The sequence below is a fragment of the Myotis yumanensis genome, unplaced genomic scaffold (assembly GCF_028538775.1).
Source record: "Myotis yumanensis isolate MYYU_CA2020_CCGP unplaced genomic scaffold, mMyoYum1.0.hap1 SCAF_4, whole genome shotgun sequence".
NCBI classification, from domain to species: domain Eukaryota; kingdom Metazoa; phylum Chordata; class Mammalia; order Chiroptera; family Vespertilionidae; genus Myotis; species Myotis yumanensis.
Window position 1 is genome coordinate 103334990 of NW_027223755.1, and position 19189 is coordinate 103354178.

Consider the following 19189-nt stretch of genomic DNA (forward strand, 5'->3'; position numbering starts at 1 on the left):
TAGAGTGCTCTAAATATGTCATATAGTTGTGTCTTGCTTTTTGATACTGTATAGCAATCTGTGTCAGTTGGGTCAAGTTGATACTAGTATGTGTAGAGAATATATACATATATGTACTAAGTTAGTTCATTTTATTTATACACATGCTTTGTTAGATTCATGCACATTTAGTATTAAATAGCGATTTGTTGATCCCTTATCACTATGCAGTGCCCTTTTTTGTCATTTCTTGCTTTTACATCTATTTTGTCTGATATTGATAAAGCCATCCAGCTTTCTTTGGATTAGCATTTGCATGATATCTTTTTCTGTGCCTTTACTTGTAACCTACCGATGTCTTTATATTTAAAGTGGATTTCGTATAAGCAGAATAGACCTGGGTCCTGTTTTTTATTCAGTCTGACAATTTATGTGTTTGCTGATGTGTTTAGAACATTTCCAGTTAAAGTAATGGATTAAAGTCTACCATTTTGCTAGTTATTTTCTGTTTGTTCCTCCTATCTTTGTTGCTTTTTCCCTGCTTTCTTTTTGCTTAAATGAGCATTTTTTATTATTTTATTTTAGTATCTGCATTGATTTATTCCTTTAGAATTGTTTTAAACATTTTTTTTCTCTCCCACAGGATTTACAATATAATACATTCTAAGTTAGTCTGAGTCTACCTTCACATACTAGTCTGCACCTTCTGTGTAGTGTAAGGTCCTTCGAACAGCATATTTCCAGTATCTCCCTTCAGCCTTTGTGCTGTTTCTTACCTATTTTGCTTTACTTATGCTGTAAACACACAGTTCCTTGTTGCTGTGTGCTTTGGACCAGGGGTGCCCACTTTCCTGAAAGGGCAGGTGCTGACTGTTACACCTGTGAGCCTAACCCACCACCATGTTCTCCATCTCAATCTCTGCTGCCTGGGATGCATTTTTATTCACTATCGAATGCAGTGTTGTTTAGCTTTACACAAAGTGCAGCTTGTGTCTCCTTCAGTGTGAGTGTGTTCTCTACCCAGCGGTGTCTCAGTGTCATCCCAGCACTCTCTATGGAACTGCCTTTTCCTTGCCCTTCCTCTCTTGGTTTCCCTGCTCCTCACGGTCACAAACAGGAGGGCTGCGCTCTCCCTGAAGCATCTCTGTGCAAAGCATCTCTGTGTAAACACTGAAGTCCAGAGGACGTGACTGTACTCTCATAGGAGTGGGAGTTGTTAGAAACTAATTCAGAAACTTGTGGTTTGAATGGAGGGTAATCCTGACTTACATGTGAACATTATCATAAGCTTCAAATACTGTGGGTAGTTCCAGGAGTAGCACCATTGATCAGACTCATGGGTTATCAGGATGTATTTATGATGGGAATGCTGCGTGCAGTCTGGGTGGTTAACTGACCATTTACATGCAATCAGACACACTTTTATATACATGTATATCTATATACACACACATACAATGTGTATAAGTAGGTATTTATAGGTATATAAACATGTACACGTGACTTCTCCAGGTTGGGTCTTCCAAACTTTCCCCCAAGATTTTGAGAAATACTCAGACCCCGAGTTCATGCTTTGGTTCCAAACTGTTGGTCAGACTCTGCCTCATCTTGCCCAGCTGAGTCCCCACACGTTGGAAAAGCACCCACTGGTGTCCACGGATGGTGTGTTCCTACTCATATTCCTTTTATCCTTTCCTTTTTCTTCCAGTTGTGGCATTCTTGGTGGCTTTTCATCAGAACAAGCAGCTGATCGGGGACAGAGGACTCCTGCCCTGCAGGGTGTACCTGAAGAGTGTGCAGCAGCACTTCCAGGGGCAGGTTGGCTGGGACACCGTGAGCTACGCCCCCACCATCCTCTGGCTGCTGGACTGGTCACACATGGACTCCAACCTGGATGCCCTCGCGCTGCTCGGGTTGGGCATCTCATCTTTCATCCTGGTTACTGGCTGTGCCAATATGGTTCTCATGACTGCGCTCTGGGTCCTCTACATGTCCCTGGTCAATGTGGGACAGATCTGGTAAGTGGGAAGAACTGGGCACACGTGAGCCAGGCATGCTGTACCTCAGCATCTAGGGCAGGGGTGGGCAAACTTTTTGACTTGAGGGCCACAATGGGTTCTTAAACTGGACCGGAGGGCCGGAACAAAAGCATGGATGGAGTGTTTGTGTGAACTAATATAAATTCAAAGTAAACATCATTACATAAAAGGGTACGGTCTTTTTTTTTTTTTTAGTTTTATTCATTTCAAACGGGCCGGATCCGGCCCGTGGGCCGTAGTTTGCCCACGGCTGATCTAGGGGATGTTACACGCTGCAGAGCAAACCACCACCTCCTGGCAGCTGGAGGGATTGAGCAGGCTTTCTTCTTACCTTAGTTCAGGAGAATATCATTATTTTAACGAGGCCATGGTAGTGATTGCTAATTGCCAAACAACCAAAATGCAGGAGCCTTTGTTCTTTGGGAGCAGTCAGTGATTCTGCTGGGAGTGGCATGGCCGCTCCGAGACTGCACGGCCAGCCTCCTGGCGCCAGCACACCGTGAGATGGAAGTGGAAGTCACCAGGTGAGCTTCCGGTGACAGAGTGGAGTTGTTGCTCCTTGCCCTCTCCTGTCCTTTCCTTGTTAAGAGGAATCTTGACCAGCTAGACCAGGCCTCAGAGACCAGATCGGCCGCGTTGGGGAGAGTCGGCTTCAGTGCCGAAGGAACCAGAGGTGGTGATGGAGCTCCAGGGAGGTGAGGAGAGTGGAGAAGTCCTGTGGGAATGCGCACAGGCACAAGGGCGTGTCAGGGCAGCCTGTGGCCTGGATGAAGTCGGGCCCCTGGAGTGTTGTTTCAACTGGTCAGAGGAGGGGGATCCCGCTCTTCTTCCCAGTTCTGGGTTCCACAATAGGGAAGGTCACCTACCAGAGGACACACAGAACACTCTGGAAGATAAGACCAAGCCCTGACAGAAGGCTCTAGGAAAGGGGTGGGTGTCTCTGTAGACATGCAGGAGGTAAGTATGCAGGTTGGTGTGGGATGGGTTTCAGTGTACACGTGTAGGAGGTAGACATGCGGGTGGATGTCTAGACATACAGGAAATAGACATGGAGGTGGGTGTCTGTGTAGATGTGCACAAAGTAGATGTAGGGTCAGTGTGTGTAGACATGTGGGAAGTAGATGTGGGGGTGGTTGGTTGTGCAGACATGTGGGAAATAGATGTGGGGGTGGTTGGTTGTACAGACATGTAGGAAGTAGATGTGGGGGTGGTTGGTTGTGCAGACATGTGGGAAGTAGATGTGGGGTGGTTGGTTGTGTAAACCTGTGGGAAGTAGATGTGGGGTGGTTGGTTGTGTAAACCTGTGAGAAGTAGATGTGGGGTGGTTGGTTGTGTAGACATGTGGGAAGTAGATCTGGGGGTGGTTGGTTGTGCAGACATGTAGGAAGTAGATGTGGGGTGGTTGGTTGTGCAGACATGTAGGAAGTAGATGTGGGGTGGTTGGTTGTGCAGACATGTGGGAAGTAGATGGGGTGGTTGGTTGTGTAGACATGTGGGAAGTAGATGTGGGGGTGGTTGGTTGTGTAGACATGTAGGAAGTAGATGGGGTGGTTGGTTGTGTAGACATGTGGGAAGTAGATGTGAGGTGGTTGGTTGTGTAAACATGTGGGAAGTAGATGTGGGGTGGTTGGTTGTGTAGACATGTGGGAAGTAGATGTGGGGTGGTTGGTTGTGTAAACCTGTGGGAAGTAGATGTGGGGTGGTTGGTTGTGTAGACATGTGGGAAGTAGATGTGGGGTGGTTGGTTGTGCAGACATGTAGGAGGTTCGACACATCTGGGGCCGCTGTTCGGATGGTCCTTCCAGGGCCCGTCTGTCCTCTGGGAGGAAAGCTTTGTCCATTCTGACAGTCTGTTCTGTGCTGGCCCAGGGTGGAGAGGGTCACTGGGTCCCGGATCAGGACAGTGACGCTTCCCAGAGAGGGGTCTTTAACCAAGAAGGTCCAACTCCTGGGCGTGAGGAGCTGACCTTCAGTCCCCCAGTTGATTTATTTTGAATGGCCCCACAGCTGTAGCGTGGACTGGGATCCCTGCAGCCGTCCCCGCTGAGCTCTGTCGTCTGTGCCTGGTCCCCAGTGCACATGCACACGGCTGTGAGAGGGCATCTGGGCTGGATCTTTCCGCGCCTCTTCCTGCTGTGGGAAGTGCTGATTTGTGCTGGGCTTGGGTCGGGGCCAGTGTGAATGAAGCTCATTAGTGTGCAGAATGCGCTGCCCCCAAACTCAGCTTGTTAAAAGGGGACTCAGCATCTCATCACCCCCAAATCCCCTCCACCCTGCCACCCATGGGGCCTTGTGTTGACGAGGGACTGTTGAGAGCAAGCCCCGTGGCAGTCAAAAGCTTGGGATTTAGGAAGAGACTTGGGGAAACTTCAGCACCTGCAACTGTGGCGTGAGTTGCATGCGCTGGAAAAAAGGCCAAGGGCTGTGCCACTGTCACTCAGCTGTGGGCATCTTCATGAGTGTCCACAAGCACTGAGTGACCGACAGCCTGCCATTATGGCACCTGCACTGTGTTCAGTTCCATACAGAAGCTGTGTTGGTTTCCTGGGGAGGTGGAGAAATTAAATATGATTTATTGCATTTTCTGTTTATAAAGGACAAAGCAGTGACCGTGGAAATAGGGGCTGGTGCCTGGTAAGGTGTGCCTGGCTGTCTGAGGTGGGCCCTGAGCACAGTGATGCTTCCTTCACTTGCACCTGCTCCTTCCTGCATAGACTTCATGGTGCCGCCACTTCAGGGCATCTGACCCCCGTGGCGGCCACAGGTGGCTCCTGCCCGCCTGCAGTCTCCTGATCAGTAGTTGTTTACCAGCGCAAGAGGCCTCTGGCTGGGTTTTACTATGGTGTCCAAGGGGCTGCTATTTCTTGAGACCCATGAGTTTAATCCACCCTAGAGGGAGAAGAATCCTAGGTGCCTTTGTCTCGGAGATGGCATGCTCCGTCTGTAACAGGTGGCACGGATCATGCCTTATTGTACCTGGCAGCCAAACCGTATCAACTTTAAGTTTTACTTCAAAAAGTATTTTTGACTCATGTCTGGGATATACCGTCGGGATGATTAACCCCATGCTTAAAAGTCTGAAAACGAGTCTGAGCACATTTGACCAAAAATACAGGCTTGTGTTTTTTCATTGGGAAAGATATTCTGCTCCCCTACCCCTGGGTATGTTACAAAATGTGATTCGAATTAATTGAAGCTCGCGAAAGCAAAATAAAACAAATGACACCCGAGATGTTTTAGGTGGAAAATGTAGAAGAAGAAAACATCTGTCAACAGAGACCATGTTCCTGATGCCAGATGTCCATGGTCACAGCTGAACTGTGGGCAGGTTTGGCACAGGCTTGGGGGCTGTGGGGTGGGACTCCATGAGCACCAGGTGGGTGGTTAGCACAGTTCAGGTGCCCTCGACCCTGACAGTGCCTGAGGTCAGCTTCTGACCCGTTTCCCTGGGGGTGATAGTTTTTGAGTTGTCAGAGTGTTATTGAGAGCTTACTGAGAGAGTGAGGACCACTTAAATGGAAAATGGGCTTGCTTTTTCTGATACCCTGAAATGAAAATTAGACACAGTCTGTTCCTTTCATGTCTCCTTTATTTTAAGTTGAGAGGAAAGAATATTTGTTTGGGATGAGATGCTCAGATAATAGACACCGTTGATGGAACGTCTTTCAAGTGTTGTCCAGCTGGCGTCCTGTGGCAGGGACAGGAAGCCCCCGTGGGGCGAGGAGGCGCCAGGCAGGTGCACATGGCGCTTCGCAGGCACTCAGCCCTGCATCGGGTTGCCCAGCTTTGCCGAGTGCATGCTGTGGCCACTGCTTCACTTTCTCTCCCTTCTTCCTGACCAGACCAGTGCCGTGACAACTTCACAGTGCTGGAACGAATGTCTCAGCGCACGTGGGGATCTTAAACTGCTGCCAAGGGAGACAGCTAAAACCCTGTGCTCGGCGGGGCTTTGAGTTTCCAAGACCAGTGTCATGGGGCCATACATGACATCCTGCACATGCGTGAACCATGACTGCCCTTGCTTCGCTCTCCTGTCTGGATCCTGACACTTGCCGAGGCAAGTGGGAGCCTAATGAATGCACTTCATGATGGCAGTGGTTGAAAGGCTTCATTTTGGGGAGAGTGGCTTCAGTCATGCAGTCCGTGCTTCACAGGCTAATAACCCACATTCTTGAAGGCAGCCATCCCACACCCCAGGAGAGCAGACCTTGTAGGGCCCAGGTTCAAGTAGATGGACTCAGAGTAGGCCAGGGCAGTTCAGAGCTTGGGGATGGGTCAGAGAATCCCTTGGGTGGGAGGGAAAAGGAGGAGCAGATTCACTTCCTTTGTGACATTTTCTTAGGCTCTGATTATGTTCTTGTTTGGTTGATGGAGGCACTCTCTGCCTTCTGAGGATGGGCTGTGGGAGACAGCTGGTCAGGGCTTTCTAATATTGGTCCTTTCTTCTGGACGTGGGACAGGTGACTGGACGGGACTGTATTCTACAAGACAGGAAATATGAACGCGGCCCAGCGCCATGTGGCCAGACGTTCCTTTATGTTGGCTGTTGCGAGCGGGCAGTTAGAACGCAACAAGGCTGTGGGCGCGGGTAGGGGTGCAGGGTGAGCCCGTGTGGAGGCTCAAGGTTTCTGAGGACACAGTGCAAGGTGGCTTTGGGGCCTCAGCTTCGTAGGAGCCCACTCTCTCTCGTTATCAGTTGAGTGTGACTGGAATAAGTTTTGATTGATAATGCTCAAGTACGGTAGTGATGACAGGTATCAAAGTCGTCCTGAGGATAATGGGGGCGGGGGCAGTTAAAGGACCACTCTTGGTTCCTTTTTATTTAAATAAGGAGGCCTTGTTAGGAGAAGGCACAGAATTGTGTCTGTTGGGATGGGAGTCAGAGGCAGCCTGGGATTAGATCGGGCAACAAGGTGCCTCAGATTAGGTGGCAGGCACCTACTGCTATGGAACTTTAACCCTTTCTTCTCAGATGGTGTTGGACTGAGGTAGGGATGCCTTTGAGAACTCACCTTGGTTTCATTCTTCTTACTGAGAATTTGGGTCTGACTGCCCAGAGATTGCCAAGAGCCCCCAGATGTTGCATCCAGTGGAAGGAAGTGTATACTGTCCTGACCTGGATGGCCAGTCCCTCCTGGGGCCCCAGCCTGCACTCTGCTTTGGGTGCTGGTAAGGAATGGGCAAGGTTCGAGGCAGCTCTCCTGACAGGCACAGATACTGGTGCTGTCTGGCCACCTTGACTTGTCTTTAATTTAATAAACTTCACTTTTTAGAACAGTTTTAGATTTATAGAATCATCACAGAAATAGTGCAGAGAGTGTCTCTGTACCCCACTCCAATTTCCCCTATTTTTATCCTCTTTCATTGGATGGGACATTTGTCACACCTAATGAACCAGTGTCAACACAGTATTATTTATTCACATTTCCTCAGTTCCTTCCCAATGCCCTCTTTCTGTCGCAGAATCCCACCAAGACCCACATGTTTGGTCTTCATGTCCCCTTAGCTCAGTGGTTCTCAGCCTTCCTAATGCCACGACCCTTTAATACAGTTCCTCATGTTGTGGTGGCCCCCAATTTCATTGTTCCAAATTAAACATAATTAAAGCATAGTGATTAATCACAAAAACAATATGTAATTATATATGTGTTTTCAGATGGCCTTAGGCGACCCCTGTGAAAGGGTCATTCGACTCCCAAAGGGGTGGCGACCCACAGGTTGAGAACCGCTGCCTTAGCTCCTCTGGGCCCATGTCTCAGACTCTCCTGCTTTTGATCCGTTGGCCGTTTTGAGGAGCACTGGTCAGGTGTTCTGTTGAGTAGGCCTCTGTTGGGATGTGTCTGATGTTTCCTCGTCATTGGCTGGGTGTGGATTTGGGGAGAAGACCACAGAGGTACAGTGCTGTCATCATCCATTATATCAAGTCTGTGCCATTGACATAACTCATCTCCATGATGCTGACCTGGTATCCAGCCAGGTCATGACTGTTAGGTGTCTCCACTGTGAACCTTCCTTTCCTCCCAAGTCTACTCCATGTGTTACCTTTGGAGGCATCACTAGCACAGCCCACATCAGGGCTCCTTGCGGGTAGAGCACCTGTCTTTTGCCCCCATGTTATTTATTTAATCATTGATCAGTATGGACTCCTGCATACATCTAAGTTCATCTATGTTGGTACTTCAGTGTTTGTTCAGTGTTTAAACTCTAGGAGTTTAAACATCTTGGGGATTGGTGGCATTTCAGAGAAAGAGGTAGAGTTTGGAACTATTATTGCACTAGAGGCCCAGTGCACGAATTCGTGCACAGGTGGGGTCCACCCTGGCCCCAATCAGGGCGGGTTTGGGCTGGGATTGTTGGGAGGAGGAGACAGATGGATGTTGGCTGGCCGGCTTGGCCTCCCCCCCCCTCCGGCCCCTCCCACAATTGGGGTTGGGGGCAATGGGGGGGTCAACGGCCAGGGGAAGGGCCAGGGGAGGTTAGCCAGCCAGCCCCACCCCCGGTTGGTGGGGGGGGGCTGATCAGGGGTGGAACTGGGTGGGGAGGGAAGGGCCACGGGCTGATTGGAGTGGTGGGGGTCCATTGGGGGGCGGGGACAGTCGGAGGGGAGGGGCCACAGGCAGTTGGCCAGCCAGCCATGCCCCTGATCGGGGTGGGGGGGCTGATCTGGGTTAGGGTTGGGCTGGGGGAGGGGCTGCGGGAGGTTGGCTGGCTGGCCCCACCACTTGATCGGGCCAGTTCACTGGCTGCAGCGGGCGTCATAGTGACCGGTTGTTCCAGTCGTTACTGTGTTCCAGTAGCTGGCTTTTTATATATATAGATAAAATGTAGGTGATCTTAAAGAAGGACTTAGCCACCATTAACACTGTTAGGCTCTGATTATGTTCTTGTTTGGTTGATTGAGGCGCTCTCTGCCTTCTGGGGATGGGCTGTGGGAGACAGCTGGACAGGCCTTTCTAACACTGGTCCTTTCTTCTGGACATGGGAAAGGTGGAACCTTATTGGAAATCCTGATTGTGACTTCCGCCCTAGTTTCTCCAGTTAATTTAGCATCGGCTTTTCCAAAAAGCTGGATTTGTGATCTTTTTGTCTCTGCTTTACTTTGGCAATAATCCTAGAGGGCTTCTTTGTTTCTATTAAGGATGGCTGCATAACCATCCTTCTCTCTTCCCCACCTTCCTGGCCCCCCCAAAAAGAAGAAAGGATTATCTCTAGAAACTTGGACCGAGGTTGGGCGGCTCAGGAGGTCTCTTCCTGTGGAGGAAGCTGCTTCTGGCATGTCCCTCTGACACAGGGACGCTATCAACTTCAAAGAGTGCCGAGAACAGATGCCAGCAGGCCCAGGAGATGTGGAGGGGACCAGGGTCAGGCTCCGCTCTGACTATTGAGGATGAAACCCTGATTTTAGCTCTGAGCCTTAAATACAACGCTGTTCCATGGCTGTCCCTGCCCTGGTTCATAGCCCATCACTTTCATCAGGTATAGATACATTTGATGCATAAAAAATGAATTTCTCCTTCGGATTTATGAGGTTCCAGGAAGCAGAATGGTGCCATTTGCTTTGGTAATAAGGGTCAGGTACCCAGTGCCAGGCAGGGGCCCAGTCCCAGGTGGTGAGGGAGGAGGGCAGGGCTGTAGACCCTTCCATTCTTGTCAGACAATTGTGCTCACAAAGGTCCAGCTATGTCAGAGCTTCCTCAGCTGGGCCCCAAGAAGACAGCCCTTCTCACCCACAGAGAGGCCCTTCTCGCTCTTGCACCTCAGCACTGAGATGGCCTTGATGGTGCTACGGGGCTTCACTCCCCACGGTCCTGTGACAAGTTTTTCCAGCAGAGGTTGGGGTTGGGGCAGGGTAGATGCCAGCTGACTGCGTGGGCACATTGAGGACTGCTGTTTTAGTTCCTGTGGCATTTTCATCCTGAGCTGCTTCTGTTTGCCATCACCACACAACCAAGGGCTTCAGTGTGGATGACAAGATCAGCACAGACATGCGTCAGAAATCAGGGTGGCTTAGAAGAACAGGCTTTATTACTAATCCCTGTCTGCCTGCTTCCTGAGTGAGCCTTCGGGGGGCTCTGTGCTTGGCAAGAAAGTGGGGGGAATTCTTACCAATTCACAGCTTGCCTGTCAGCCAGGGTATGAGCATAATCTGTATAAAAGCCTAAGCAACCAAACGACCGGTCCACCAGTCACTATGACATGCACTGACCACCAGGGGGCAGATGCTCAATGCAGGAGCTGCCCCCGGGTGGTCAGTGCACTCCCACACTGGGGGTGCTGACCGATGGGTGCCAGATGCCAGGCTCACGGCTGGCAAGCGTAGCTGTGGCAGCACTCGCCTCTCCCATCTCCGCGGCAGTGCTACTGAGCAGTGGCAGGCGCGGCAGGGCCTGGATGAATGGGAGCAGCGCTGCCTGGCCCAGGCTCGGGCTCCTCCCTAGCTGCCTATTGCTTCGTGCACTACTACACCCTCGGGGGATGTCAGACTGCCGATTTTGGTCCGATCCGCACAGGCCAGGCCCAATCAGGCCTAAACCGGCAGTCCAACATCCCCCGAGAGGTCCCAGATTGCGAGAGGGCGCAGGCCAGGCTGAGGGACCCCACCGGTGCACGAATGCATGCACTGGGCCTCTAGTTTAACAAATATTTATCCACGAAGCCTTTTTACAAAACAAAACAGTGCTGGAAGCCTGATGTACTTTTCTAGTCAGAGGCCTTCTGTCAAACTAGGAGCCTCATATAGAAGTCACTGGGGTAGAATGAGCCCCAAGGGGCGTGGACAAAACCCGCTTTGTGTGGTGGGCAGGTGTTTTAGCCTGGATGTTGCAAGGCTCTGCCCCTTCACAGGAGCCGGCCTTCCTCTGTAGAGAGGCCAAGTCTCTAATAGGCAGGCAGGGGTACTGTGTTAATACAGTCCATTTGGGAGCAAAATCTAGTCTCTTGGAAAAAGGAAGGGCTTGAGTTTCTTTAAAGAACAAAACAGTAGAAAAAGAAAAAAACAACAAACAGTAGAACGTCCCCAAAATAGCTCCATGGACAGCCATCTCCTAAAATAAGTTCCAGCTGTTAAAAAATATAATAAAAGCTATAAAAGTAATAAAGGCATTTTAGTTTTTCATGTAATTAGATATACTTACCTCTATTTAAAAATCTTATATTAGGCAGCCTTGAAATTCAAAATGCCAAAACGTGAAGTTACGAAAGAACACATTTTTTAATACCCTCAGTAAATGTGATCGTGGTAACAGCGCAGGTCTGTCCCTGATCTCCACGGGCACCGTGTCCTGTGGCCCAGGCTGCGAGGCCAGCTCTGACCTGACCACTTCCGTCTCTTCTAATCAGACCTGATAAAAATGGGAAGCATTCATTCTTGATGAGTTTGTGAAAATCAGCCCCTTCCCCTCTCCATCAACAAGGTGATTTATGGGGAGAAGTTGCTGGGTAAACTTGTTTCTTTAATTAGCCAGTGCAAACACTGGCTGTTTCAAAAGTTTGAACTATGGAAACTTAGAAACCTGTTCAAAAGTAGAGAGGATAATGCAAAGAACCCTCACACACACGTCTGTCCCCTCTCCTCCCAACTTGTCTTTTCTGGAGTAAAGAGCAAATCCCACCTTGTGTTATTTTACCTGTAAGTAGTGTGATTCTCTGATGGGCCAGGATTGTGAAAAGTACCATCGCTGCCAGGCCGCCAGCACCCCCAACTCTGAGAATGGCCTCCTGACAGTTCGTCCTCAATGCCCCATTGCTTCAATGTCCTTCAGTGTATTACTCTTGCTCCTAGGGTCTGCATCTGAACTGTCCACAGTGGAAACACACACACATCCAGAAGTGGGCGGTGTAGAGGGCCCTGGGACCTGTACCGGCTCTCCAGGCGCCCAGGGCTGACCCTTCTTCATCCTCTAGGGGTTCTGCCCACTCTTCACTGAGGGCTCTGTGCAAATCTCACCTGATCCTTTCATTTATACATAGTTGTTTCATTAAACAACTACTTTTTAAAGCATCTTTATTGAGGTATAATTTGCATACCATTCAATTTAACCAGTTGAAGTATACATGTCAGTGGCTTTATATAGTCACAAAGTTTGCAACCCTCACTAAGGATAAAACATTTTTGTCACCCCCTATAGAAGCCCATATACCCCCGTTCTCCTCACACTCACCCATTTCTCTCTCAGTCCCCGGCACCACTGACCCACTTCTGTCGCTGTGGATGCACCTGTTCTGATGCTTCACATAAATGGAGTCACACACTACGTGGCCTTCCGTGTCTGGCTCATCTCACACAGCATGATGCTCTCAGGGTTCATTCACATTGTTGGGTGTGTCAGTTCCCCATTGCTTTTTACTCCTAAAAAATAGGCCATGATGTTTGTAAAGATGGGTGTGGCCTTTTATCCAAGTGGTAGACTTTGTTGTTAACTTGGGCTGGAAGACGGGGGCCAGAGCTGCACAGGTGTGAGGGGTATTTGTTCCAAGGCCACATGCGATCCCCACCTTAGTTGTGTTCCATTATGTTGTAGGATTTACAGTCTATGATTTGGGCTCATGTGTCTCCCCTTCCCAAGGGTGCAAAGTGAGCCTGCATTACTGAAGCCCCGGGCCAGTGTGAGGACTCAGGGTTCTACTTAGATTCCAGATGAAGACAGACCTCAAGTCCTTAGAGAGGAGACAAGCCCCCAAATTCCTTTAATTTAGGGCCCTTTTCTAATATGTGCTTGAAAGGGCGAGGGCTATGCCCTCCATCTTGCCTGTATCCAACATGTTGGGGCCACATGCGGCCTTCTTCCCGGAAGCCCAGGCCTCTGCTGGCCACGCCCGGGATTTTAAACTAACCAATGACAATCAAGGGAAGTGCGCGCCATAGATATGACCACATCCTGTATAACAGGACCCGGCTTGCGCCTGGCCAATCGGCAGAGCACAGTCCTTTCTCCTCCCCTTACTCCGACCCCCCCCCTATATAACCGGTCTCTGGGCGGGGTTCGCTCTCTCGGCCACTCGGTTTGCCGTGGTGTCGGTGAGTCTGGTGGATGGAGAGCTCAAGCTAGCTTGAAATACAGATTCTTATGCTTTTGCATCGGATTGGCTGGCTCCCTGATGTGGTTTCTTGGGAATCTTGAAATCTGGGCATAACAGTGCTCAGGGTAATACCATCTTTTAAACTTTCAGATTCTAGGGTATGACATTCTTACAATGTTTGCAATTATTTACTGCAGGAAAACAAAGTATTACATTTACTTTTTTCCAAAATATTTTTTGATTGGTCTGTTGTGGGGTGGGGTTGGGCATGAAAAGACTTTTATCCCCCAGGGCAGCCTGGTGGGGCTCCAAACCCCCACTCAGAGCACCTGAGGCGGGTCTCCCCTCCACTCAGCACCTGAGGACACATCTCCCTCTATCTGCACTTCCTGCTGTATTTAATGCTCATAAGCCCTGTGCCCTGACCCCACACTGTCCTCGGGTCATGGACATGGGCTCTACTTAGTGGGGTAACACAATGCTTTAATCTTACACATTTTTTGGCAAAGCATGCCAAATTTTAATACATTTTTCTCCTTTTTGTTTTTCAGGTATTCATTTGGTAAGTGAAAATCATTTAGAAAAAACTCTGCGAGAGTTAACATTTTGTACTGGGGTATGTATCCTCCTGCCTTTTTTTCTGGCTTTCTCATTGCTTAAGCATCTGTCATTAGCCTCAGGTTTCACCATGTTGTTCTGATACCGTGTTTGTTATCTAACCTGGACTCCTACCCGCAGCCAGCCTCCTTGCCCACAGTGGTGGACTAACACCGAGGAGGGAACTCATGCATTTTTAGGCTCATGCGTATGGAACCATCTCTATATTACAGGATAGGGTAGTCCCACAATAGTGACAACAAGTAGTGGTTCCATCGAATGTTATGGATCCATCCCCAACCCTGGATGAATGAAAAGGCCTATGACATGTGTGTTCCCCTCTCCAGGCCACACTGAGTCCCCATTGGACACAAGCCCATGGAACCCTACCCAGAGGAGGGGGAGGACTTCAGGTTCCCCCAGCTGTAGTCTAAGGAAAACGCTGCACCCAGAGTGAGCGTGCAGAGTAAGTAAGGTTTTTGTTCAGAGATGAATGGGCAGTGGGACCACGGCCGCTGTCTGGGGACAAGCAGAAGACAGTCCCTAAGTGAACAGGACTGGACAGGGCCAGCCATGGCATAGGTTACATTTGGGTCTCACCAGCTTACATGCCATTACAACAAAGACATCAGTGCTCTCCGGCATAACAGAACCCAGATGCCCCTCAGCTTGACATCCTCATGTTCAGGACACAGTCCCCAACCACACAAGAAAGAGAGGACCAGGACATCAGGCCCATTCTGGAGAGAATAGGCAATCGACAGAGGCCAACCCCAAGATGACTAGATGCTGGGTTTTCAGACAGGGTCTGAGCAGCTGCCAACACTGTGTACCGAGGTGAGGGAAACCAGGCTCCTGAAGAAAAAAAAAAACATGCCCTCACAGCAGAAAATCTAGAAAAGAACCGAGTGGAAATTTCAGAACTGAAAAATACAGTATCTGAAATAAGAAATTCACTAAATGATCTGGCTAGTAGGGTGGAGGTGACAGGAATGAGAAAGATCAGTAGACATTGCCCAGGCTGAGACCAGAGCCCCAGGAGGGGACAGAGAATGGCTGAACAGTTTCCCAGTGTGGTGGGACTCATAGGTGTACAGATGCAGGAAGATTGGTGAACCCCAAACAGCATAAATAAAAGAAAGCTGCCTGCCACATCATCTGAAATCAATATCAAAAACCAAAGGGAAGGGGGAATCTTGAAAGCAGCCAGAGAAGCTTACCGTTGCCCTTGACATGGTTGGCCCCTGGCACCCAGGAACAGTGGTGCGAAAGATGGACACAGTCCACCAGGATCCTGCACCCAGACTGTGCCCTCCAGGGATGGAGGTGAAATAAGGAGAAATGAGAGAATTCATTGCTGGCAGATGAGCACTACAGGAATGCCACAGGCAGCTCTCCAGGCTGAAGGAAGTAACAGGAGGTGAGAACGTGGGTCCCTGGGCAGGAGTACAGAACACAGAAAACAGTAAATACATAGGTAAATGTGAAGATGGTTTTCCTTCATTTTCTTCCTTCAGAATACATATAACTATTTAAAGTGAAATGAGTCCTTTGTCTTCTGAGATTTGTAATGCACGCAGAGGGGAATACATGTGACAGGCATGACATGGAGCATGGCAGAAGGTGCAGATGGACCTGTGTGGCTGCAGTGTCCACATTTTATGTGAAGCGGCATAGTATTAACTTTAAGTAGATTCAAAAGCTAAAGACGCATATTGTAGTCCCTGGAACATGCACCGGGAAAATGGGGAGTAACAGTTAAAACTCTGATAGACACATTAAAGGAGTGATCTGAAAACATTTGAATGACCAAAAAGGTAGGAAGGAGGAGCACAGATATAAAACTAAGGGTTTAATAGGAAATGAAAAATTAAGTGGTAAACTAAATACCGTATCAGTAATTACATTAAGTGTTAATGGACTAAACACTCCAGTTAAAAGACAGGAATCTACAGAACAACTTAAGAAAAAAGTAAGATGCAGCTATATTCTTCTACATTAAATGTAGAAATGCAGAAAGTTTGAAAGGAAATGGATGGGAAAGGTACACTGGAGACAGTAGTCAGAAGGTGAATTCAAGATCAAGTATCCCTGGAGATTAAGGACGAGTCATCAGGCAGGAAGACATAACAAACCTCAAAGTACATGAGATTAAAAAAAAAGTGACAACTAGCCCTGGCCCGTGGCTCAGTTGGTTGAAGCTTCGTCTGTACAGCAAAAGGCGTGGGTTCAATTCCCAGTTGGGGTGCATATGGGAGGCAATTGATCCATGTTTCTCACATTGATGTTTCTCTCTCCCTTTCTCTTAAGTCAATAAACATATCCTTGGATGAAGATTTTTTAAAAGGTGATAACTAAAGGGAGACAGAAGGAATTTCAACACCCCCTTTTCCTCAGTTGACAGAACAACTAGATGGAAAATTGGTAAAAGGATGGACCCACTGAACAGCACTGCTTGGCACCCAGCTCTAATGGGTGTTTCTGAGAACACACGTTCTGTTCATGTGCACATGGTTCGTCCACCGGGAACACCAGCCATAGGCGAGGCTGAACACAGGATTACATTGAAAATGGGTTAAATCATTGAGATTCTGCTTTCCTGAGACTCTCCCATCCTAACAGTGAGCTGGGTATTCTGCATAAGCCAACTTTTTTGTACTCAACAAAGCAGCTCAATGGATCAAAATTCCTACCTCCCCTGACTGAGGAGGGATGGACCTGTGACTGGCCTCACCTGCAGCAAAGTGAAAGAGGGAGAGGTTAAGGAGAAAGCCACCAACACACTGTTGAATTCTTAGGGAAACAGATGTCACCAGACATGGAGTTCTTGCTGACTGAGCGTTATGGTCTGTAAGGCTTGTGAGAAAGATTGGGGCAGGTGGGGTGACTACATAGGGTTTCCTTGGTGGTGTCATGCAGGAGATGACTGGCCACTGACATACCCACCTGGCCCCAGACTCTCCTTTTATAGGAAGCAGAAGCCTCGAACCACTCAGAAGGGGACATCAACCCTATGCACTGAGGTCCCTGAGAGAAGGGGATCTGTGAGAGGGGCCCCATGCTCTGCTACTGCTGGCTGCTGTTGGTGAGTGGAGTAGGGGGAGATTCGAGAGGAATTCTGAGAAGGCCCCACCCCAAGACTGCAAATGAGACTGGACCAGGAGCTGAGAGTCCCTCTCCCACCATCTGCCCAGCACCCAAGGAGAGGCAGCAGCTTGGGTGAGGCTGATCTGGCAGATGCACTGGAGCTGCTGCAAGTGAGGAACCCCAAGGCCCATGCTGAGCACAGCAGGTGACTGAAGCCTTCCCTAGGAAGTTGCAGCCCGTGGCTACTGAGGATCATGAGGAAACAACAAACTCAAAACCAGCTAATTTCCTGGCTAGATTGTCCCATCCCCCTCCCACCCCCTCCCCAACAGTCTCACTGTACATGCTCATTTTGGGATAAGTATGTTCACCTCAGGAGCTACTATGTTTCTACACACAATGTTTGACATAATTTAAAAAATCACTAGACAAACACGGAAAAATAAAAATGGACTCACTAACTGGGGGTTGTTGAGGGATGCAGCAATCAGTAGAGATGACTCAGATGTTGGGGCTGTCAGATAGGGATCCTAACTGATAGTTGTGAACATGTCAGAGGTTCTAATGGAAAAGGTAGACAGCCTACAAGAACAGATGAGCTGTTTCAGCAAACAGAGGGAAACTACAAATGAGCCAGATGGAAATGTGAGAAATAAACAATAGAGTTCGATCTGGGCTTCCTTTCATGGTTTGCAACAGAGCAGGACAGCTGAGGGGGGAAAATCAGTGAATTTAAAGATATTAAAAGTAAAACACAAGTGGGGGAAAAAAGAACAGAACAGAGTACCTGAGGGCTGATGGGCTATATCAAACAGCTTAACAAAAAGGTAACTAAAGAGAGAAAGGGTAGAAAAATATTTGAAGAAATAAGGGCCAAGAATTTTCCAAAATGAATGAGAGACAAAATGCCACAGATTCAAGACTTTTGTAAGTCACTAAGAAAACCACACTCACCACACATATTCCTAGATATGTTATAGTCAAACTGTCAAAAATCAATGAGAAAGAAAATCTTAAATGAAGCCAGCGGTGGGAAAGACCAGTATAGAGGGACAAAGATAATAATTACAGCACACTATTTAGTTAGAAACTGTGCCAGCCAGAGGACAAGGGAATGACATCATGAAGTGCCAGCAAGGAGGGAAACCCGACTGGTAACCCAGAATTTTATACCCAGCAAAACTATCCTCAACAATGAAGACAAAAATGAAGTATTTTTCAGAGGATCTGCATGTCAAAAATGTTAGAGGAATTTCTTCAGGCAAAGCATTGGAATTTGTTAAAATGAGAGTAAATTTTTAAAAATCCTGATTTTTAATTGCCTTAAAGGTAGGTAACAAAACAAAAGTTTAAGTTTAAAATTTAAAGCAAAACAATCAGACTCTCACAAGCCAGTGTCACTCACCAACTTCTTAACCCTCCAAATAGTGCTGTCCAGTGATATGGTGTGTCGGAGCTGCCAGGACCTTGTGGTCTGAGCTGTTGACACTCTTTCCCTTTTCTCAGGTTTGCACTTTAAAAAAAAAAAAAAAAAGCAAGAAGAAGCAAGCCATGGGGACTTATTTCAGGAAATATTCTCTTTCCCAATTGTAAATCTAGTGTGGCCTAATCATAACCGGTTCTATAACCTGTGAGTTAGGTGCAAAGGAAAGGAAACTTTCCTAAGTTTGGGAATGAGGTTAGACGTGAGAAAGAACTGGGCTTCCTGCACCTTCTGAATTAGGGTTTATTTGATATCAAAATTATCCTCAAAGAAACCTGCCTTATCCAACATTTAGATAAACCCTCTTGCCTTAGTAAACATTATTTTTTTTATTTATCCAAAACTGTAACAGTGTTCCTTTCCCCAGTTGTTAGGACAGATAAAACCACCAGGCCCTAACTCCTGTATAGGGTGGGAGAAGGCCCTGTGATTTGATGCAGTGAATTCTAGGCAATTACCATAAAATCAGCTTTTGTGGAGCAAACCAGGCACACACTGGGGCTTGTGAATGGACAGATACAGGTAGCAGAGGCAGCAAAAAGTAACCCTCAAATGCATGCTCTCGTGGCTTCCTGGCAGCCACCGTTGGGGTAGGGTCGCTGTTCTGTCTCAGGTGAGGCAACAGGATCACAAGACCAGTAGTGATGTGAGAGCTGAGATGGGGACCCGGGGTCTCCAACATGGAGCTGGTACCCCTGCTGAAACTGGGCACCGCACAGAGAACAGCCTGCAAACATGAATGCCGTTCCTTACATCACGTGTTAATCTGAGAAAGGCTGCATGCTGAGGATGATTCTAGAGCTCCCCTCCCCAACCCCCAACTGCTTGCCATAGCCCCAGACCTTCAGCCCCAGGTGGTGGTAGCACGTCAAATTGGCTCTGCTAACAGGACACTTAGGCTAAGAGCTACATTTTGCTCTGGATTAAAGCAAGTCTGTCCTCCATTTATGCTTCTGTTGGTATATCTGGTGCTCTTCACACGTTT

At 48.3% G+C, this 19189-nt stretch overlaps 1 protein-coding gene across 1 annotated transcript in view; it reads left to right on the top strand.

The window, feature by feature from the left end:
- Positions 1–1902: 1902 nt before the first annotated feature.
- Positions 1903–19189, top strand: part of LMF1 (lipase maturation factor 1) — a 96086-nt gene continuing 78799 nt past the window's right edge. The window contains exon 1 of the mRNA XM_070413351.1: positions 1903–1997. Within this exon, the coding sequence (XP_070269452.1) occupies positions 1982–1997 (16 nt within the window). The 5' untranslated portion in view covers positions 1903–1981. The remainder of the gene's footprint in view (positions 1998–19189) is intronic.